Source organism: Bufo gargarizans, chromosome 1, assembly GCF_014858855.1.
Source record: "Bufo gargarizans isolate SCDJY-AF-19 chromosome 1, ASM1485885v1, whole genome shotgun sequence".
NCBI lineage: Eukaryota > Metazoa > Chordata > Amphibia > Anura > Bufonidae > Bufo > Bufo gargarizans.
Window position 1 is genome coordinate 251,459,986 of NC_058080.1, and position 24,758 is coordinate 251,484,743.

The following is a 24,758-nucleotide window of genomic DNA, read 5'->3' on the forward strand; positions in this document are numbered from 1 at the left end:
AACTGACCGCTCCTAACAAATGTCTGATTGTGAGCCTAAATCATTTCTAAATGGGGACAATCCCTATGGTGATCATTACTTCCCAAATAGATTCATTGTTTGCTTGCAGCATATCCCTGTTTCCATAGGACAATCTGCTGAAGGCAAGCGATTTTATGCACTGCCATGTTTACACAGGGCATTTATTGGTAACGAGCATTCATATGAATGTTCATCTCTGATAATTGCTCTGATCTTTTACCCATGTAAAATGGTCCTAAATACTTCTAAATAATGTGGAATTCAGTTTCTTTCTATAGGGTGCATTTACACTCTGCCTACGAGCAGACAATTGTTGAGAAGGAAGCATTCTTTCCCAACAATTTTATTAGGTATCCACATTTTTCTCATTTATCTGATGATCTGTAATACACCCGGCCGGCACCCTCATAGAGCTGCCTATTCCTGTCCGCAATTGCGGACAAGAATAGGACTTGTTCTATTTTTTTCCGGACCGGAAGATCGGGAACGTGGTCCGGAAATGCGGACAGCACACTGTGTGCTGTCCGCATGCATTCATGCCCCAAAGAGAATGAATAGGTCCGCACCCGTTCCTCAAATTGCGAACCCATTCTGCGAATGTGTAAATGGACCCTAAAGGGCATTTATCAGAGAATCTGAATTTCTTCAGATTCCATTTGGGAGAAGAGTAAAATTTCCCCATGTTTCAGTAAGCAAGATGTTTGCTTACTTTTAGGGTTTTAATAAACCACAGGTGGCAAAATAAGTATGTTTTGCTATATTATTAAAGTGGTTGTCCAGGATTAGAAAAAAATGACTGCTTTCATTCTAAAACAGCCCTACACTTGTCCATGGGTTGTTTCTGGTATTGAAGCTCAGCTCCATTGAAGTGAATAGGATTAAGCTGCAATGTTTTTCTAGAACCAGACAACCTCTCTAAGGGTGTGCATTCAACTTATTCCACAGAAAAAAACGAAGATAAAAACATTCTGCACGATATGATATACAAAGGTGCGGATGTCCCTGGCCATATTATTGAAGAAAACTTATCTTATGTATGTGGTTTTCTTCTGTGCATTCAACTTATTTTAAGAATGAAATGTCCAGGGAAATTTGGATAGCTTTTTTTTTTCAAATTGTTATGGCCAGCTTAAACATAGCTGTAGATAATATCAGCTGATGAGAAGAGCAATACCAACTGGCTGAGTTCAACAACTCTTGTTGCTTCTGCTACAGAGCACCATAGACATATAGTTAAATGGTAAAAGTCTTCTCTACTGCTCTCACCACTAGAGGGAGCTATAGCTGCTCAGCATGCTGTTTAGACATTACATTTAATAATAAATATATTTTACAAAAATGTTCTAAAAATGACATACATATTAAAAGGTGGTCATTATTTGGGCATCGGGGAAAGAGAACAGGAAATTGTATCTTAAATAACCTTCCAAATAATTTATGCTCTGAGATACCTTCAAGTATGCAGTATTTTAAAATGGAAAGTTAAATGTGTTCCTACTGTAAGCAGATTATTTATATTTTTTCATTTCTATACTTTGGCATTGCACAGTGTCTTTTTTGGTATGCACTGTGTCCTTCTTCCTTGACCTCTAGTATCTCCTTTGCATAAACAATCCTTGAAGCACTGTCAGTGAAATCACAGCTATGTCTTGTTGTAACAGAGTGTCCTTTTGTCCCCACATATAAGTTCTTTCATCATGGAAGCCACAGAACTCCTGTAGTGCTATGTATTATCTTACTGAAAACCCCTCCATGGCTGTATAAACAGTAGTCTGGAAGATAAAGCTTCAGCTGAGAATTTCCCATTCTGGGTTACGGATCATATTTCTGATAGCTAGCTTCAAGGTTTTTGTAGTGAGATAGTTATCATTTTATGAAGGCTTTTTTTGTTTTCATGCCAAGCTTGGCTGGTGGATATCATTATTTTTCTCCAAAATTTTGCTAATGGACCTCTGACACAATTTAATGTTCTTTGGGGTAAATTACGCATAGACAACTGAATTTTTGTTTTACTGTAACTTGAAGAAACTTCAAAAGTTTCAGATAATGACTATGTTTAATGAAATGGTTCTGTGCTAAGAATAAAAATGTAGCATTATGGAGTGAATAGGTCATAAAAACATCTCATAGAATAGAATTCTAACTTTCTTTTGCTAAATAGGTAGCCTATTTATTTAAAGAGCTGGTACCAGCAGTGTCAACTCTATTTATACCTAGTCATACTGCCTGGTAAGGTCGATCCTGCTGATTAAAATTATATCAGTCTTGCGAAAACAGGTTGCTGCTTTCCCTTAAAAAAAGGACTTTCATACTGTATGCAGTATGCAAATGCAGGCCATAGTGCACCAAGGGGTATGGCCAGCACTGTAAAGCTGAGATGCTGAGGTAGGCTAGGCCCTACCGCTCAGTGCCGGTCATTTACATAAAGAAGCCAGGTAGTTTGGATGGTTTAATAGGGTTGATCTGTTGACAAGTACTCTTTAAATCTATATTTTTTTATAGTTTAAAAATATTATTTATAGCTTTGAAACTATTTTGGACAATTTTAAATGTCAGAATGGACAATTTTAAATGTCCTATCATTTTGTGTCCACAGCCTCTATGCAGACATATTATTATTATTTATTATTAAAGCACCATTCATTCCATAGCGCTGTACATATGATAAGGGGTGCACATACATAATACAGACAATTCCACTAAGCATGAAGAAGATGAGTTACAGACTGGTACAGAAGGAGAGAGGGCCCTGCCCGTGAGGGCTTACAATCTACATTGTATGGGAGAAGGGCACAGTAGGAGAGGGTAATGCTGGTCATGGTGGTATAGAGGCAGCAGGGTCACTGGCTGTAGGCTTGTCTGAAGAGGTGTGTTTTTCGTTTCTTTTGAAGGATTCCACTGTAGGCGAGAGTCTGATATGTTGGGGTAGCGAGTTCCAGAGAGTGGGGTGATGCACGGGAGAAATCTTGGAGGCGATTGTGGGAAGAGGCGATAAGAGGAGAGGAGAGAAGGAGGTCTTGTGAGGATCGGAGAGTGCGTGTGGGGATGTATCGGGAAAGTAGCTCAGAGATGTAGGAAGGGGACAGGTTGTGGACGGCCTTATATGTATTTGTTAGTATTTTGAACTGAATTCACTGGGCTATGGGGAGCCAGTGAAGGGATTGGGAGAGGCAGAGGAGTAATAGGGTGAGAGGTCGGGCAGCAGAGTTGAGGATAGATTGGAGGGGTGTGAGAGTGCTAGATATGTCTCCATGGCTATAGACAGCAAACTCTGTGTAGTCAGATCCAGCAGTCCTACTCCTTTCTATCTGTCACACTCTTCTTACTAATATCCAGTCTGTAGGTTGCCGGATCAGTTTCATAAACAGTAATTATGGAGCTGCATGAACAAAACTGTATATTTCATTACTACATCAAAAGGGACTTGAAACCACAGAATTGAATACATAAAATGAAATGGGAAATTCAATATAAAAAATGGGTGCTACTCACAATCAAGGGTGTAGCTATAGAAGGTGCAGGGGTAGCAGTTACTACCAGGCCATGAGCTTATAGGGGGCCCCAAAAACCTCTGCCACATAAGAAGACACCAGTTTCATTCAATATTAAACAAAACACATGGTGGGTGGAGGACCTGTTACGGATTTTTCACCATGGCCCAGGATCTTCCGCAGTACTACTAAAATAGTTAGCACGTCACATGACTGAATTTATCATTAAACTGTTGTTTTTTTGCATTGTGATCAGCGGGAACCTTGGAGAGGTGGACTCCAGCCCATGTGGACTCCCCATTTAGCTACTGAATGACAAGAATCCTCTTTGCACATATCATTCATCATGCCTTGGCTGCATGTATTGACAGCCTCATCTCTGCTAAATTTGTATTTACCATATAAAACTTATTGCATACACAAATATAAAATTGTTTCAGTTTTTTTCTCATTAATATAATATACCTTTTGCCGGGCACACCATGTCGCCAATTAACCCTATAGCTGTCGGATGCTGCATTGAACTGCAAAAGTTGTGGACGCGCATTAATACACAAGCTGTCTACTGTACAGGGGGAATAAAACAACATCAGTATATCCCGGACAGACCGTGGGAGAACACTGCAGACATTCAGTTACTTTCCCAGTACAAACGTTCATTTCTGGTTTTCAAAGGGAGATACTTTATTTTGTAGCTTGGGTTAATCAAAAGCCAAGTCGATATTTATGTCTTCATATAGAATAGGGTGGACGCTGACACCGTAAATGAATTGCTGCATTTGTAATGTATGATGAAAGCTTTATTACTGGCTCGGGGGTACCCTATATTGAACAGACTCCAGTTTGCTCCCATTCCATGTCCTACTTTAATTAGATATTAAGATGTAAGGTGGTCAGAACAGCTTCAGGGTTAACGTGTCATGGAGAGGGAAAGTATCAAAGACTGCAGTGAAATGGAAGCTCTTCTCCTTGGAGAATTGACAGTTCTCTGACCCAGCGTCATGTGTTATGGCTGCTAATGGAGCTGCTATATGGATGCGTCAAATAAATCCGCTTATTGCCACAGTTCGAGAGGACATATAGAACTTGAGACACTTCCAGCTAAAGCAAGAAAATTCTGTGGTGACATTTGACCTCATAATACATGTTGTCTTATTAGAACAAAATCGGGGTCTGTGATACCGAGCAAAAAACAACAATGATATAAAAACCTTGAACTCATTACACATAGAATTACAGTAAAGGTGTGTAAGAATAGTAAAGGTAAATCAGAATATTACTCCCTTAAGGGGAAAAACAAATTACAGTAAAAGAAAAAAAAATCATTGTACACAATTCACCATTTTTTGGTTTTCACCTTCCCCCCAAATCTTTTTTTGTTATAAAATAGAGGGAAAAAATTAATATGTTCCCCAAAATTGTACCGGTAAGAACTACAGCTCACCCCACCCAAAAAAAAAAAAAAACTCTCGTAGCTCTGTATGCAGAAATATAAAAAAGTAATGGGTGGCAGAACATGGCAGTGCAAAAACATTTCGAAAATAAATTTCGGAGATTTTTATGTTTGAAAAAATAGTAAAACATGACAAAGACTACATAAATCTGGTATAGCCATAATCATACCGTGCCATAAAAAAATGCAACTTGTCACTCCCCCCACAAAAAATCCAAGCCCTGATGTGATTATGTGAATGGAAAATTTAAAAAGTTGTGGCTCTACGAAGGCAAAAGGGAAAAATCTAAGTAAAAATTAAAAAATTTGTCTGATCCTTAAGGGGCTAATGACCCTGCAGTGCCACTGAAATACAAATGAAGCAGTACATAGTAACTCAAAACCAAAGCCGATGCAGACTAAATAAACACACCAGAGTCTCCAGGGCAAGAGATACTGTACCTTCTACCTTCCCTCTCTGCTCTGGCTCTACAGAGAAATCCCCTCTTTTATGTTAAATTGCTTCAAAATGATTTTGTCAACCAGCCAACCCCTTTAGGGTGCATTTAGATGGCCGTATTTCTGGTTCCACATCCGATCAGCAAATTTTGCGGAACGGGCGCAAACCCATTCATTTCATGTTCTTCCGTTCCACGGCCCCTCAAAAAATATAGAGCAAAAATATAGAGCATGTCCTCTTCTTGTCTGTAATTAAGAATAGACAAGAATAGGCATTTCTATATATACGGCTGACCCTGTCCTTTCCGCAAAATGCAGTAACGCACGGCCAGTATCCATGTTTTGGGGATGCACAATTTGTGGATCACAAAACACTTATGGTTGTCTGAATGTAGCCTTTATAGTAAATCTGACAGATTTCTGAAGGCCCCTACATACTGCTCAAGCATTGGGAAGATCATTGCTAAAAAAAAATTGCCGGAATGCCAGTGTAAAGGTGCTCCTGATTACCCGATGCACAAGTAAAATGCTCATTCATCGGGTAGTAAGTTCATTCCCTAAATCTTCATTTGCCGGGGACAAGCAATGGCATTATGTGGAGGTCTCCTTCAGTGACAAGCAGGTGATTGCCTCAACAATGGTCTGCTCAATTGAGCAGTGCAAAGGGGCTTACATGTTTAAAGCAGTGTAAAGCTCTTAACATACGCCACTAGGTTATCAAAAGCAATTTACACCTTCCTGTTAACAATAAGGCTCTGTTCAGATCATGCTAATAAGCTTAGCTTGTATGCTGAGAGATGCTCCTAACTTACTCACTAAGCACGTCCGTAGCATTCCTTTAAGATGATGTTGGTCACTGTTGGACAAGTCTACATTGATTTGATATACTACAAAAAAGGTAAAAAGGTATTGGATAGCATACACTATTAGTGTTTCTTTTAAATGGTATCCTATTGACATTATATCTTACTGTATGTACACGCACTAACAAAAAATAGTGCACTAAGAAGAGATTTGGGAATTCAATGAAAGTTTTTGAAAGGAGGCTCTAGTGCCCTGCTGGGCCACTTCCTGCTTGGATACAAGATGAGATACAGTTGGGCATGGAGACATATAGTTTGCATATAGTAAGTACCCTGTTGCTGAAGCCGGAATCCCAGCTGGTGCCATAAGTGCAAGATTGGCAATAAATCTGGCGACCGGGCAGGCCAAGGAAGAGTTATAATCTGGCAGAGACATTCCTGGGAAACCCTTGCTGTGTGTGAGTGAGCATCATCATTTTGACAATATATAGTGAGATATAGTGTCGGACTGGAGTGCTGAGGGCCAACCAGTAAAATTCACTCTGGGGGCCCATTGTAAAGCTACATGCATACTGTATCTGCCCACACTATACAGTCTATCATATGGACATAAACAATGTACTATATAGCATCTTAGCCTGACAATCTTATTTAGTCTAGTGTGCCACTTGTGCAGGGGATTGGATGACTAGGGGCTCACCTTACTCAGGAGCACACCATGCGATTCAGCTGTTCCCCTGTGGGCCAGTCCGAGCCTGGCGAGATACATTGCAAGGCTCCTTCAGAGGTACAAGTCCCTGCCACATAGGACAAACTTATGTGGTCTTAACAGGTTCTAATGGGTATTATAGCTAAAAACTGCAATTGTAGGACACGTGAAAGTGTTTGCCATCACTCCATATATAATGCACTATAATTGTATAGATTTATAGTTCTTTGTTGCCCTTTCAATGGTTAGATCTCCAAGAAAATGAGCTGTGGCTGTTTTGACAAGCCTCAAAAGGATCATGACATCTTTACATCGTCATGTTCGTATTCAAGTTATTTCTCAACCATTATGGATATTGATAATTGTTAAAAGGAAAATTCTCTTCGGTATAATGCTTTCCACATAGTGATTCTACCCTCAGACCTCGTACAACATTGACTTGGAAGTCATTAAGCTCAGCAATCAAAGGTGATTGGTTGCTCTAACAGCACCGCCAACCTGCTAATATTAATTTTGCAAGGTAATGCTCAGATTGCCTGCACTCCTGAATGTGATCCAAAGTGTACATGTACCTCCCAGTAACCAAACTGCACAATGTGCAATGCATCTTAATCTTACAGAGTGATAAGCAAGCAGGGAAAGCATATAAAATTAGGTTTGCTTCAAGCTGAAGCTGAACCATCGCTCGCTAAAATCCATTTTGAGTAAATTTCCTTTACACTTGATGCATGTTTAATGGACACTTTATTTTACACTTCAAAACTGACAGTCACTCTTGTCATTTAAAAGAGAAGATAGGGTATATTTATTTTGGGGTATATTTGGAATGATAGGAAAGGTAACAGTGAATTATTATAAAGGAAAGCCTGAGAATAACTTTTATGTAAGGCAGGGATATAAATATGTTTTATATATGTCCCACGATGGATTGGAAGGATTATAACGGTACATGTATTGTCCATGGCTGGATTTATTATATTACGGTTGTATACAGTCCAGTTACAGTAGGTTAGTATTTGCTGTATGACCATTGATTTTTCTTCAAAGCTGAAATAGCTGAAGCAGATCTAAATCTTGTCTTCACATTTATGGATTAGCTTCATTATAACACAATTTCTGCTTTTGAAGTGATACTATTTGCTTTAACACTACAATCAACCAATTACATACAGTAGATGGCCAAAGAAAGGACAAATCAGAGACATCTGCTTTCGCAGAGTTTCCCATTCAGTTTCTCAGCTATAGTCAGGGGTTTACCAAAACACAGCAACGACAAAACCTGTCATTTTTACAATAGGAAATGCAAACTGATTTTAGCTTGTTCAAAGAAGCCTTGCAAAGATATATCTAAACTAGTGTTGATCGAGCACCAAAGTGCTCGGGTGCTTTAGTAGAACACTTCGGGATGCTCAGGTGCTCTACCGAGCACCCAAGCACAATGGAAGTCAATGGGAGAACCAGAGCATTAAACCAGGCACCCCCTGCTCTGAAGAGGTCAGAGATTGATGGAAACACCACTGAAATAGTTTGGGAACAGCATGGGGAGGATCTCTGGATGCATCTTGGACTCCCAGGTTGCTGCTGGGAACGATGTCCGAGTAGTACGCCACTTTTACAGACTGACAATAATACGCACAAAACCGAAGATAAAATAAATTTTAGCGGAAAAATTGTTAGGAAATATTCTTTCCTTTATATTTACTTGTATATAAAGTGCAAGTGCTGTCAAAAATTACAAGAAAGAGGCATTCTGATACAACCTGTATATCACATAAAGAAGGGCCTCATTCACATTGCAGTACAACTATTCAGGTAGTGGGTCTTCTACACTCTTAAAGCCTATGCACTAAGTGAAAGGGCTGCCAAAAATTTGAAGGAACCGGCACTCCAATACACCTTTTATTGCACATAAAGGAGGGCATCATACACACCTGTGAAAAATTATGATTGATGGCCTGCTGGTGACCCACAAAAACATTAGGAGCAAGGGCCTGCTGTTGACCCTCTAAAACATTAGGGGCAAGGGCCTGTTGCTGATCTGACCATCTAAAAAATTAGGGGTGAGGGTCTGGTGCTGAGCTGACCCTCTAAAACATTAGGGGTGAGGGTCTGGTGCTGAGCTGACCGTCTAAAACATTAGGGGCGAGGGCCTGCTGCTGAGCTGATCATCTAAAACATTAGGGGTTAAGGTCTGCTGCTTAACTGACTCTCTAAAACATTAGTGGCTAGTGCCTGCTGCTGATCTGACTCTCTAAAGCATTAGGGGTGAGTGCCTGCTGCTGAGCTGACTATCGAAAAAATTATGGTTGTGGGCCTGCTGCTGAGCTGACCATCGAAAAAATTATGGTTGAGGGCCTGCTGCTAAGCTGACCCTCTAAAACATTAGGAGCGAGGGCAGCCTAATAAGCATGTTGATATGATGGAGTAGGAGGATGAGAAAAGGAATATTGAACCATATACTCTTTTTTGTGGTGGAAGGGGTGCATGGGAATACAGGCCTTATTCATTTTGATAAGAGTCAACCTGTCAGTATTTTCAGTTGACAGTCGGATGCGCTTATCAGTTATTATGCCCCCAGCAGCACTAAATAACCGCTCAGACAAAATGCTGGTGGCAGGGCAGGCCAGCACCTCCAAGGCATAGAGAGCCAGTTCGTGCCACGTGTCCAACTTGGACACCCAATAGTTGTAAGGCATAGAGGGATCATTGACGACGCTGACATGGTCTGCTACGTACTCCTTCACCCTCTTCCAAAACTTTTCTCTCCTTGTGACTCTAGGCCACGCGTTAGTGTGAGGTTGCTGGGGGGGTGCCATGAAACTGTCCCAGGCCTTACAGAGTGTTGCCTTGCCTCTGTTGGAACTTCTGTGTGTTCCCCTCGTCTACCCTCCTCGGTTGCTCAAGGAACTACGTACTCTGCTGCCAGCGTTTTCAGCTAGAAATTTTTGGAGCAATTTTTCCACAAGGACCTTCTGGTATTGCACCATTTTGCTAATCCTCTCCACCACAGGAATGAGAGATGAGAAATTCTCTTTGTAGCGGGGGTCGAGAAGGGTGAACAACCAGCAATCGGTGTTGGCCAAAATGCTCACCATCTGTGTTGATTCCTAAAAGTTGCGTAAAACCTCACAGAGGTCAGACATCCATGCCCACTCATCATGTTGCCAGCTGTAGATGACTTTCGTAAATGGGCACACATGCGGCGCACCTTTACCAGTAGATAAGGCAAATTAGAGTAGGTTTAGAGAAACTGCTGAACCGCTAAGTTGAACATGTGGACTAGGCATGGTATGCATGTAAGCTTGCCAAGTTCCAAAGCCGCCACCAAGTTGGTTACCTCATAATATACACACAAAGATGCCACATGCCGCATGCTAATGCGCTGATTTGAGTCCAGCGTGATGTCATTGAGTCCAGTGTTTATTTAATTAACAGCTATAGCCACTCCCCTGCCCACCTGCTGCTGATTCATATGGAAAATAACTGTCAATCAGCAGCAGGTAGGCAGGGAGAGTCAGGAGCCCATAAATATTCATGACTCATGAATCATTATCAGCTGGAGCTTTTCAATACAAGATGTTGGCAGATTGACCCAAAGTGACCCAGCATTTTGCTTAGAGAATCAGTCACTTATTTATGTTGCCCTTAGTTAGGACATCATAAAACTGGTGACAGGTTCCCTTTAAGCTGGCTTGGCAATAGGCCCAAATCAAAGAATGGCGATGAAAAGAGCTCCTCGGAATATCCGAATGTGGGATCACTTGTTTGCCAAGACTCTCCGTGGTGGGAGGAAGTAGTATCAGGATGAGGATTCTGTTGACCAGACTCTTGGCTACTGAGACTGGACTTTGTGAAAGACAGGGTGGTGTTTAACTGACTGGAAGCATTATCTGCTGCAATCCAACCGACCACCTGGTCGCACTGGTGTGACTTCGAGAGTGGTATCCTGCTCCGCCCTGCAAACTGAGACATAAATCTAGGTATCGTGGATGAGTGTGTGTCTTGTGCTCTGGCAGCAGATACAGTTTCACCGCGCCCAGGGCCACGGCCTCTGTGTGCACCATCAGCAGCACGGCCACTCTTCCCCGTCTCTTACTGCTCGCCTTCTGCATATTAAATGGTATATATGCTTGCAAGTATGTCACATGTACAGTAGCACAGATTTTGTAAGTGTATGCGCAAATAAATTAAACTGTCACTGATATTTAGGATATGCAAACGTTATACAGGAGATGTAGCGTAGGTAATGTTGCTACCACCAGCAGCGACAAAAATTTGACTGAATGACACTGATATTTATGATGCGCAAACGTTATACAGGAGATGTAGTGCAGGTAAAGTCGCTGTCACCAGCGGCTAATAAAAAATGACAGAGACTATCACTGATAATTATGATGCGCAAACGTTATACAGGAGATGTAGCGTAGGTAATGTCGCTGCCACCAGTAGCGAAAAAAATTGACTGAATGTCAATGATATTTCGGATGCACAAATGTTATACAGGAGATGTAGCGCAAGTAATGTAACTGTCCACAGTGGACACCGTCTAGTACACTGAATGTCGCAGATATTTGCTATTAACCAGTATGCCAGTAACAAACATGGCTACTGCATTACATTGAGTGGCCAGTAACAAACATGCGGGGAGGAGACTCGAGCATGCTCGATCATCACTAATCTAAACCAAATTATAGTCCTGGACAAGAAATGTAGAATGCTTTACCTGCCCCAACACCAAACTTCTGGATTGGCAATAAGGGTTCCCCAAGTGTGGAAATTGCTTTCATGGGATATGGTAACAAGTTTCAAATCACTGTGATATATGCATGCCATCATAAATTCAGAATCACATACAGGTAAATGGCTAGGGCCACCACCAACATGAGGGCACATAATAAATATGTAGTTGGGCAAATTGTATGCCTTAGCAGAAGCAGTGGAAAAGTTGCAGTGAATAGTAAAGAAGGTTACAGAGACAGTCCATGAGCTGTGGAAATGAGTACAGTGGGAATTGTTAGCACTTAGTGGGAAAGATACTATTTCAGTAAGACTTACTTGTACACCACCTTGTCCACCAAACCCTAGTCCCAGCCCATGGAAGTAGACGCAACTAATACAAAGAGATGAAAGGTGACAAGTCATAGGGAAATGTTTATTTTTGTGTGGCCTTGCACTCTACAATGGACTGGCAGCCAAATATGAAGTCAGTGTCAGACTGGGGTGTGTAGGGGCCACCAGTAAAATGTATTTTGGGGGCCCACTGTACGGATAAATTTAAATATTACGTGCTCACACAGCAGCAAGATGCTACCAGATGATTAAATGGGGGTCCCGGCAGCAACTTTGAGAAGGTAGGTCCTAGGGGAAAGAGGATACTGGCTAGCTTTCCTCTATACCTAGAAGACATCTCAGCTCTGATCGTGTCTATAATAATAAACTGGGGAGTTTATTTAATAATCTATCAAGTTTTTTATATGAACATAGGCTGGTTGAGGTGCTGTATATTGAATATATGTATGTAGTGTGTAAGTCTACTGTGTTACGTGCCACTTGTGCAGGAGGTGGGAGACTAGGGGCCCATCTTGCTCAGAGGGATTCACCTGTACTTCTGTGGGCCAGCCCAAGCCTGTATGCAATAGCTTTTCTCTGTTTTTCTGGCTCTCCAGGGCAGCATATCATACTTGTACTAAATGCACATTGAGCTTTAAGTTCTTCCTCCAAGCTCTTTGACTGTTTCCCTTAAATTGTGTTTTGATTTCATGGTTTTCAGCCACATAAATAACACTGGAAGATCTGGTAAATTGATTAAACCGAGCCTTGTATGCTAGGAACCAACATTGCCTATGGACAAAGGCATAATAAACTGCAGTAGCTGGTGTCTCGCAGTGGTGGGCCCTATTTTTATTTTGTACTGGTTAGGCTCGACCACTTATGGTGTCCAAGTGTATGGCTACAGTTGGATAGATAATATTAATACTGGCCAGTCGTCAGTCTAATTAAATTCTAACTATTAATATCTTTCACAAATGAGAGAAATACGATAATTAGATGAAAGGCAGTGCAAAATGAATATAGATTATATTATGACATATCTATTGCCAGTTTTGCATCTGGGAATGTGTTACCTACTAAGTGGTGGATGCAGCCAGGTCAGAAAAGAAAATCCATAAATGTAATTATTAGTAATATATTCTCACTCTCCCCAGAGAAGTATCCCATTACTTCTAATGATTTACTAAGCCTTTTACCTTTCAAGACTGCTTGATTGAATCATTTTTTCTAACAGTTTTAAAGGAAAACATTTGAACATGACAGGAATCCAACGTGTACGTAATACAAAGAGTAAATGTCCCGACATAGGTGACAATATTAAAATAAGGCTCTATTCACATCTGTTAAGAGGATTCCATCAGAAGGATGGAGTCAGGAGGAGTTTCCAATCCAATGTATGCATCCGACAGAAAGCTGTGGTGTATACTAGTGTATGGGCATATAGTGGAATACGTGGACTATAGGCTTCCACTGTAAACAAAAAAAAGTATACCATGCAATATATTTTTGGTATCTATTTTTTATGGAATATGATAGCCTTCTAAGTGATTTTACACCACAAAAACAAAATCATGTTGTCACATACAAGTCTGGTGAATGTCTGAATGACAATTATTGTATATTCCTGTCCAATTTCAGCCTATGGCTAACATACTAGCTGCAGACACAGAGCATAGGTCTGAAGTGAATGTGAACAGACTCTAAGAGCTCATTCCAAAGTGAAAAGTCATTTAGCACATTAGGCTGATATGTGTTGTCTAATGCGAGTTTACACAGGGGCAATTGTCCAGTCAATTATCGTGACCAAATGTTAGTATGAATGCTCGTTTTCAATAATCGGCCCATGTAAAGGTGCCACTGATCGGGTGTACTAATTGTTTACGTGGACACCTACATCATTTCTGGGCAGCAGATCAGCTGTGTAAACAAGGACCTGCATCCCCGAAACATCGAATCTGTATTAAGGCAAGCGATTGCAGTAGCCATCGCTGGTCCCCATACAGTGGAGGTGGTTGCAGTGTGTAAATGCAGCCCTCTTTTCCATTGACAAACAGGCATTTATCTAGAAGGTTCCAATCCAATGATTTCCTGCCCGGACACCGGGTGTAAATGCACCTTAACTATACATTCTAGAGGCTAAACCTACACATTTGTCACTTATAAGGCATACACAATCATGGATAGCTAAGTATATATGTATATAACAAAAAATAAATCTGAATCAATATTTGGTCTGACCACCTTTTGCCTTCAAAATCGCATCAATTCCTCTAGGTACACTTGCACACAGTTTCTGAAGGAACTTGGTAGGGAGGCTGTTCAAGAAATCGTGGATAGCTAACCATAGATCTTCTGTGGATGTAGGCTTGCTCAAATCCTTCTGTCTCTTCATGTAATCCCAGAGAGACTCAATGATGTTGAGATCAAGGCTCTGTTGGAGCCTTATCATCACTACAAGGACTCCTTGTTCTTCTTTACACTGAAGATAGTTCTTAATGACATTGACTGTATGTTTGAGGTTGTTGTCCTGCTGCAGAATACATTTAAATTTAAACTATTAACACTTTTATTTTTGAAAGCATTCTTACTTTGCAGCATTTTTTCAACACCAGCCTAAAACTTTAGCAAAATACTGTATTTTGATTCTACAATGCTAAGCAACAGTCTTTGCCAGTGTCTGAAAGCCGAGGGCTACCAATGTAATGGGATTTTGCTTTTTTCCATTATTTTCACATAAACATGTGAGATCTAAAGGAGAAAAGCTTCATGTATTCATACATAAAGTAATGATACAATATATTTATTTTCCTACAGATGATGACTTCTTTCATGAACTACCAGAGACGTTCCCATCAGATCCACCGGAACCATTGCCTCATTTTCTCATTGAACCGGAAGAAGCTTACATTGTGAAAAATAAACCAGTAAACTTGTACTGCAAGGCGAGTCCAGCCACGCAAATCTACTTCAAGTGCAACAGTGAATGGGTTCATCAGAAGGACCATGTTGTAGATGAAAGAGTGGATGAAACCTCAGGTACTTGTGACGTCATTTTCCTGATATATTAATGGATAGTTTCCGCATTTAGGTAACGTGAATGTAAGACAGCCTAAAATGCTACTTTTTATTCTGCTATAAAATAGGCTGGGAATTGACCTGCACCAGGAGGAACCCAGGTCCCACTCTACCAGTGTATGTTCTGACAATTGCTCTGAGCATTTTATTCTAGGACCTAAGAGCAGTCAGGGTACTTTTGGTTAATTTGTGGAGGTTTGTGTGACCTTCCAAGGATATGCCTCCTTAGACCATGACTGACCAATGCCAAACCAGCCATGCTTAACGATGTTACAGGCAGCATGGTGTCATGAGGAAGGATCAGGAATAATCGATCCGAAACGCATAGATGTGAATACTCTGTCGGTTTTTACTGTACTATAAAGAATAGAATAAAGGCTGTCACTGTATGGAAGCTCGAGGTCTCCACTTCTTTTCGCCTACAGGCAGCATAATGCACACCATGGTGCCTCCAGACTTTTATGTCTGTCACATATGCTCAGTGTTAACCTGCTCTCATCTGTGAAGAGAACAGGGGGCGCCAAAAGCAGAATAGAGAACTCTGGTGTTTTTTTGTGAATGTCAATTGGGTTGCACAGTGTTAGGCTGTGAGAGGTCCTACTACAGGACATCAGGCCCTCATACCACTCTCATGGAGTCTGTTATAAAGATCAGTAGCCCAATAGAGATAATTTTGTAGGGCTTGGCAGAGCCTAACCTGTCCCTTCTTGCACAAAGGAACAGCAGATAATACCGGTCCCGATGCTGGGTTGATGCACTTCTATGGTCCTGCCTAGCTCTCCTTGCTTAAAGGTCCATGTCCTGGTATCATCTCCTGCTACAGTTATTTCTATTTTATTGCCCTTTGAAGTAATACTGTTCAGGATCCCAAGCTGCTGACAGGGACAATCATGCCAAGTTTCCTCTTCACAGAGTCACCAGCCATTGTTTGCTGTTTAGTGAATGCTTCTGATAAAGTGTTTTCATTTTCTATATAGGGTACACTAGTCACACTTACAAATGTATGGTTTGCTAAGCTTGATCTAAATAAGTAGATTCAGGTTTCAGGTACATAATTCCACATATACACACAGAACTGCGTTATACTAACACATACAGGTCATGCCATTTGTGGATCTGCTCTTAGTGACAGTTTAGTGCAGGATCTACAGTATTCTAAATTATAACTATATGATTCATATATAAAAAGAAGCCGAATCCTATTAAACGTTGGAGGGTACTTTATGGTTGTATTTTATATCCCAGTGTTTCAGTATGAAGGAGTGCATATAAATGATCGCAAATGAAATACTTGAAAAGGAAATCCCATAATTGTAAATACTATAATCCCTGGGCAATTATATAAATTGGATGATTAAATTATACTATGTAATTCACACTAAGGAGCAATACTATGTTACCAAGCACAAAAAGTATTTCACATAGAGGTCAAATGTGTTTGGATATATTATATTAAAAATGTGCATTGCTATTTTGCTATAAGCTGGTAAATGTATAGAATGGTTTGAAAGAATTTATCAAACCTTGAATGCTGGAATTCTAGCCTCACAAAGTTAGAAAATAGAGTTTTGCAATTTTTGGGGTTTAATACAAAAATTGTTGCAATCTTACTCCAGTAAACAGGTGCTACAGAAGTGTTAGATTTAAAGGGGTATTTCCATATTAAACATTGGGGGCATATTGATAGGATATGCCCACAATGTCTGATAGGTACAGGTCCCTATAGAACTTAGAACAGAGCCCGCAAAGTGTTGGAGGGCACACCCCGCATGCACTGCCGCCCTCTATTCCTATGGGAACACCAAAAACTGTTGAGGTCCGGCTCAGCTATTTCCGTTAGTACCATAGAAGTGAATGGAACTGTGGCCGCGCTTGCACTGTGTGCTTCCCATTCATTGGCCCACAAGCAACCTAAGCAGGGAGGAATCATAACTTCAGATAAAAAAAAAAAGACAAATATTCTTAAAAACGAATATATAGCACTATATTGAATATAGCGCTATATATAAATTTTTGACCCACGCCTGTATTGATCGCGTAATATTCGCATATTATGCGATCATTGCCTTGCCGAATTTACGAGTGAAAAAAAGACATATTCGAAAAAGGAATATATATCGCTATATTCGAAATATTTGCGAATAGTTGCGATATTCACAATAAATCTTTGTAATTCGAATATTTGCGCTCAACACTATTGATGGGTTTTGGGGTGCAAGGCAGGAGTCACTTGCGGTGGAGGATGTTATAATGCGGTGGCAGTGCAGGTAATGGTGCAATACTATGAGGAAGCCCACTATGGCTGTAACAAATGAACAGATTTACTAGAAAAGTTGACAGTTCATAGGTATACATACTTGCAAGTGTAGGCATAGCTTTTACTTGTTGCATGAATTAGTTTTTCCCAAAGCTGCATATTAGGAGGGATAGGCAGTATGGTGGTTTTCTCTGAATTATTTTCCAGTTAAACAGTGCACTCTACCCAGTTCAGCCAAGGGTGTAATTTCTATCACTCTCTATATATCATCTTGTTCAGTCTGTATATCAGCTACAGGGTGTAGTCCTTTAACAGATGGCCAAACTGTCTCTTTAGTATAGTAGGGGACCCGAAGCTTCAAACCCCAACCAAATAAACCAGTGAAGTCCACAGCAAACACGAGTTACTCTCACTGACTTGTATTCCCAGCACTCTTCCTTTTAATGGCTGTTAAATCTTCTGTTAGGTACAAAACTTCTTTCTCTTAACCCCTTAGTGACCACCGATACACCTTTTTACGGTGGTCACTAAGGGGCCTTAGGCTTTTTTTACGGCGGCCCAGTCTAAGCGCTGCACGGGTGTCCCATGCAGCGGGAAGCGGGGACCTGGCAATCACATGAGAGCCGTGGCCCTCTTCTAACAGTCCAGACTGAAAAACAAAAGGGTGGTCCCTAGAGGGAGATAGTGTACGAGCACTCTCCCAAGGTATACTGCTCTGTAACAAAGAATGTATAGAAAGAGTGAGGGGCAGTAACGTTTTAAAACTGAAGAGTTTATTTGAACTATTTTAAGAATAAGCCCCTACCAAACAAACAAGACAAACGACAATTAACAGTGTGGGATCCACATTAGTGAATCACCGTTGTACGAAACCGCTGGTAATATTGCAATACCGCGGGACCGAACAAAAAAGCAGCACCATATGCAGTCGTTTGGTGGGGTACCGCAGACTAATGAAAATGCCAGAGGCAAATAAAAGGGTGGATCTTACCGGTGGTGCCAGTTGGGACTTAGTAGTCCAAAATCCTGGAGGTTGAGGGGCTTCTCGGGTCCGAAAAACACGTCCTCTTTTTGATTTCACCTGGTGCCAGGGGCTGCAGGGAGAAACTATCCCTGTTTTTGCCCTACTTGGCCTGTAAATCCCTAGGTGCCTCCTAATACGGGGTCCTTTCCCCGCAAGGGGTGGCCTCGTCCGGAACCTAACCCTAATAAGAGAACCCTAATTAGCCCTATAGGGACAGCGTAAATTGGCCCCAAAGGGTGATGATGGCTGGTAGGGTAGAAAGTTATTTAAATTCTGATAGATTTATTCTGCGTCCCTACGCGTTTCATCTAATAGAGAATAAATCAGAACAAAAAAATTGTGCCTCCACTTTATAGAGAATGAAGACCCCCCGACTCATCAGGGGACAGGGGTCGTGGGTGGAGGATTTAGGTCTATACCCTTGTCCTATTGTGATAAATAATGGGAAAGGGGTCAGCCAAAAAAGAATTGCGCAGACCTGACTAGACCAGTGTGGTCCCAAATCAGTCCGGATACTATTAAGGTCATGGAAACCGTGTTGCTGGTGCCATGAGAAGCGGGAGTGTGGTCTGACGCCCGCATGTGATGTCAGCGTCTGTCAGCCGTATATGGTGCTGCTTTTTTGTTCGGTCCCGCGGTATTGCAATATTACCAGCGGTTTCGTACAACGGTGATTCACTAATGTGGATCCCACACTGTTAATTGTCGTTTGTCTTGTTTGTTTGGTAGGGGCTTATTCTTAAAATAGTTCAAATAAACTCTTCAGTTTTAAAACGTTACTGCCCCTCACTCTTTCTAAACAGTCCAGACTGTCAAGAGTGCCGATCCGGGCTTTTTAACACTTTACATGCCGCGGTCAATAGCGCTCACCGCATGTAAAGCGCTGACAGAGGGAGCGGACTCCCTCCATCTCCCATCAGCAAATGAAAAAAATTGCAAAAAAACCCCTTCCCCATGTGTTTCGTAACGACCCAGACTATATAAATATCATGTAGATTATCCCCTACGGTGAACGCTGTAAAACAAAATAAAATAAATACAGAATTGCTTATTTATTCTTAGTTGCCACCGAAAAAACATAATAACAAGCGATCAAGAAGCGTAATTTACTCCAAAATTATACCAATGAAAAATAAAAGTCATCCTGCAAAAATCAAGCCCTCACACAACTCCTTAGAAATAAAAAAATAAAGTTATGGGTCTCGGGAAGCGGCAATGCAAAACCTTTTTTTTTTCTTAAAAAAAAAAGGGGTTTTATTGCAAAAACGTGGTAAAACATAAAAAACTGTATGTATTTGGTATCACTGTAATCGTACTTACCCATAGAATAAAGATATTTTGTTATTTATTCCGAAAAATGAACGCCGTAAAATTTATACCATAAAAATGCAGTGGCAGCATTGCTGTTTTTCCGATCTCCCTCCCAGAAAGAGTTAATAAAAGTTAATCAGAAAGTTATGTATACCACAAAATGCCATTAAAAACTACAACTCGTCCCACAAAAAAACAAGCCCTCATATAGCTATATAAACGGAAAAATAAAAAAGTTATAGCTCTTGGAACACGACAATGAAAAAAGGAATAAAAACGCTTGGTCAGTAAGGCCCAAAACAGTCTGGTCGCTAATGGGTTAAAGACTGGCAGTTATTGCAGTGACTTTCCTGACTGCTCCTGGCTCAAAGGACACATGTATCTTTGTATGCTGCCCCTCAACTCTCTCTGTCCGCTACTCCACACAGACTACCCACTGCAGCTCAGACTACACACTTTCCAGCAACTCCTAACTAGAAAGAATGGGACTTACAATGGTCTCTAAGGCTGGCTAATTAACCCTCTCTCCTCCATACACACAGCCTGTGGGACACAAGTTGTGTCCCACAGGTGTTAAAAAGTACCACTGGGTCACTGCAATTATAGGATCTGTATCCCTACATACAGCATTTGAGAGGAGGAACAAGGAGCTTGATATAAAATCCACACAAAAAAAAAAAAAAAAAGTATTTTAGAATATAATGTGAAATTTATTTTTGTAGCAGTAGCAATTATGGTTAAATGTTTGAAACCAATGTAATGATTATATGGGGAAGCATGATTATAAGTAGCTTCTAATGTAATATTAGAGAATCACTCCCTTTTCATGGATCATTGATCTCCATAATATGCCTGTGGGATTGTAGGGAGAGCCAATTCCCTGACGTCATTTAGAGGCTGTCAGCAGTCAGTTACAAGAGCCTATGTTCTATGTATGGACCACAAGGCGTAAATCCAGAGAATACATACAGTACTTCATAAAAAAGTGCCCACTGAGCTGACAGCATCTGTAGCCCTTGAGTATTGTTAATGCTCCCCACATGTAAAGAGGGCTATTAAACATCAGCTAGATGCCATAAAGGGGTAAGACACCTTGCACCCCTTAGTAGAGAAAAGGCACCCCTGAAGCACCACCCACACATACTTTTGAGAACTTACCATTCCTCTTGTCAAAGGTGTGTCTCCCTACACAGTCTGACTATGTCAACCTCAAATGGACACTATACGATACAACCCCAACTGGTAACACCTATTTGTGGGGGGAGGTAGGGGGCTTCTAGGAAAAAGAACAGGGAAAGATCACAGAGTTCTAAGAAAATATGCTCCAGAATTGTTATTCTATGAGAAATGCAAGTATTTATATTTATTCTATGAAGACATGTAAGGGTAGAGGTAAGTGAATCGAAATTCGATCCAAATTTTCCTAAAAATGTGGATTCCTTTGAACCTGAATTTCTTGAGATTTGATTTGGGAGAATTTTGTGAGAGTGAGAGAGAGAGAGAGAGGGCAATGCTTTTCCAGGTAATTAAATGGGCTTTCCAGGCTTTTAATATTGATGACCTATCCTAAGGATAGGTCTTCAAGCTCAGATTGGTGGGGTCTGACACCCGGCACCTCCTCCATTCAGCTGTATGGAGAGAAGGCATGCATCGTGTCTCTCTTCCTTCTTGCCATAGACATAGCAGCAGCGAGAGACAGGAGATGGCACATATGCATGGCGCGTGTCTTCTCTTCATACAGCTGTAGGACCCCTGGCAATCTGATATTGATGACCTATCCTGAGGATAGTACCAATAGTATTGTAGAGCAGCACACTCAGACCTCTATGACCCCACCAGAATGCATCAGCCGAACCACGACCACAGATCCTCAGTGGTCCACCGAATAGCACAAAAGGTGACGGCAGCACCTCCAGTGTATTCCTTTCATTGGACAAACCTTACAGAATGCGTGCAGTAAAAGACAGACAGCTGTCTGGATTTTACTGCATGTATTCTGTAAGGTTTGTCCAATAAAAGGAATACACTGGAGATGCTGCCGTCACCTTTTGTTTTATGCTATCCTGAGGATAGGTCAGCAATATTAAACGCCTGTAAAACCTCTTTAAAGTACTTTTTATTCGGTTATAATGGTTTTGCACCCAAATTCAATTTCTTGGCCAATTCAGACAAATCAGACCCAAAACGAATTTTAGAAGATGCGCTCATCTATGGTTAGTAGATGTGACAGGTTCTCTTTAAGTATTTGCTAAGTTTATAATATTAAAAGTGACTCTAACAGGCATTTTATTATAACTGGATAGTACAACTTTGTTTTTTTAAGGAGTGATTAACAGAATCTTGACTCTTCGTTTTTTTTACTTGTTATAACTTATCAATTACAAAAGCTGCTTTCATTTCCTAATTTGAGAAACAGAGTAAGACCTATTCATTACTTATACCCCAACAGCCCTCTGCTTCATTCCCTAAATTTTCTGAGCAGCTTCTAGCTAATATTGTCACCTTCCAAGCTTGGCAGAAGCTTTAGATCATCCTTTCAACATCAACATGCTCACTAGGTGATTAGACACGTGACAGTCTTCAAAGGAATAGCAAAGGCTTGTTCTGGAGCCACAACGAAATAAGCCAGAAAACATTGCTGCACAAAACATCAGGGGGGATTGCAAACAGCTATTTTTATTTTGTTTTCTTCCTTTGCATATCATTAGTTAGAAAAAAAAACGGACTTGAAGGAATAGATTAATACATTTTAATTGATTAGGGTTTTCTATGTGTAATGCAGATTTTGCTTAATAATTGCAGTCATTTCATATTTTATTTTATTTATTTTTATAATTCTTAGGCTACTTTCATGCATGTGACACAGCAATCCCGCTGGCTCTACCGGCAAAGAACAACCTACTGGAGTTCTCTTAATCTGGCATAGCTGGATTGTGTCACTTGCCCAATGGACCACATTGACAATAATGGGAACCGGCATGGTTATGCAGACAAAAATCGTTGCGTGCAGCAATTTTTGATAAACTGAATCCCGGCATTCAGTGTTGGACTAGGGCGCCATGGGCCCACCAGTAACATTTGTTTGGGGTACCCACTGAAAAGCTACATGCAAATATTACCTGCTCACACAGTGGCAGACAGCAGCAAGACACCACATTATAGATTATCGCGTCAGGGGTGTAGCTAGAAATGACTGGGCTCCATAGCAAAAAAATGTATGGGCCCCCCCTCCACGATTTCTCACCCCCACATACCTCTCAGACCTCCAACCCCTTCCAGAGCTCCCACCTAAACACCCCTACAGGTCCTCCCACTCCAACATCCCCACACCTATCCTAAATCTCCCACCGCCAGTCCCCAAATATAATGGTCCAGACATCAAGTGTCCTGCTCCCCCCTCCTCCCTAAATATAACGGTCCAGACTTCCAGGTTCCTGCTTCCCCCTACTCCCTATATATAATGGTCCAGACCTCAGGATCCTGCTTCCCCTTACTCCCCATATATAATGGTCCAGACCTCCAGGGTCATGCTCCCCCCTCCTCCCTAAATATAATGGTCCAGACCTCCAGTGTCCTGCTCCCCCTCCTCCCTATATAATGGTCCAGACCTCCAGAGTCCGGCTTCCCCCTCCTCCCTAAATATAATGGTCCAGAACTCCAGGGTCCAGCTCCGCCCTAAATAGAATGGTCCAGACCTCCAGAGTCCTGCTTCCCCCTCCTCCCTAAATATAATGGTCCAGACATCAAGTGTCCTGCTCCCCCCTCCTCCCTAAATATAACGGTCCAGACTTCCAGGTTCCTGCTTCCCCCTACTCCCTAAATATAATGGTCCAGACCTCCAGTGTCCTGCTCCCCCTCCTCCCTATATAATGCTCCAGACCTCCAGGGTCCTGCTCCCCCCTTCTCCTTAAATATAATGGTCCAGACTTCCAGGGTCCTGCTCCCCTTTCTTAAATATAATGGTCCAGACCTCCAAGGCCCTGCTCCCCCCTTGGGCCCTTCTCCTTAAATATAATGGTCCAGACCTCCAAGGTCCTGCTCCCCCCTCCTACCCAGATATAATGGTCCAGACCTCCAGAGTCCTGCTCCCCCCTCAATATAATGGTCCAGACCTTGGAGATCCTGTGGCTCCCCCTTCAATAAATTGGTCTGGACCTCCAGGGTCCTGCTCCCACCTAAATACAATGGTCCAGACCTCTAGGGTCCTGCTCCCCCTCCTCCCCATATATAATGGTCCAGACCTCGGGGATCCCACTCCCCCTCCTCCCCAGATATAATGATCCATAGACCTCCAGTGTCCTGTTCCCCCCTATATAATGGTCCAGATCAGACCTCCAGGGTCCTGCTCCCCCCTTCTCCTTAAATGTACTGGTCTAGACCTCCAGCTAGGGTCCTGCTCCCCTCTCCCTCCTCCCCAGTCCCAGATAGAATGGTACAGGTCCATGGACTCCAGAGTAAGTTTTACCTGTCCCCAGCCAGAGTCAGTCAGCCCTCACCTCAGCCACTTGAATGTATGTGCGCCCAGCCGCCCACACTCAAGCAGCGCTGCCAGGCCCAGAAGCATGCAGCTTCGCTGTACGCTCCGAGTCCACTTCCTCCACTTCCGGCCAGTAGGACTGACGCTCAGACTGGAAGCGGGACCACTCCCTCTCCTCACTGCAGGTATGCCTCTCTGCCTCCGGCCGCCCCCTATCGCACCGCCAACGGCCCTGCAGAGAGAGTGCTTTCTCTGTCTGTCCTGGAGGGGCCTGCGACGCTACGCCACATGAATTTAAAAAAATAAAATAAATCATCAGCCAGCGGCCCGGGCCCCCAGTGGCGTAGGGCCCCATAGCTATTGCTATGGCGATCCCTACGCCAGTGATCAAGGTCTCTGCAGTGACTTCAAGAAGGTACCTCTCTGGAGAAAGATATTGACTGTCCTGCCTCTGGACCTAGAAGTCATCTCAGCCAATAGTTTGCCAAATAAGCTACCCAGTTTTTGCATGTATATAGGCTAGTTGAAATGCTGTATGGTGCGTATCTATATGTAAGGCTGTGCAGTAGGGTTGGGGGGGCTAGGGGCCCACCTTGCTCAAGGGTCCATCGAGGGATTCACCTGTTCTCCTGTGGGCCAGTCCGAGC

General features: G+C 41.9%; 1 protein-coding gene across 2 annotated transcripts in view; it reads left to right on the plus strand.

Moving 5' to 3' along the window:
* Positions 1 to 24,758, plus strand: part of UNC5C (unc-5 netrin receptor C) — a 388,634-nt gene that overhangs the window by 218,573 nt on the left and 145,303 nt on the right. For both annotated transcript variants that reach the window (XM_044302504.1, XM_044302505.1), the window contains exon 3: positions 14,782 to 15,003. In XM_044302504.1, the coding sequence (XP_044158439.1) occupies positions 14,782 to 15,003 (222 nt within the window). The remainder of the gene's footprint in view (positions 1 to 14,781; positions 15,004 to 24,758) is intronic.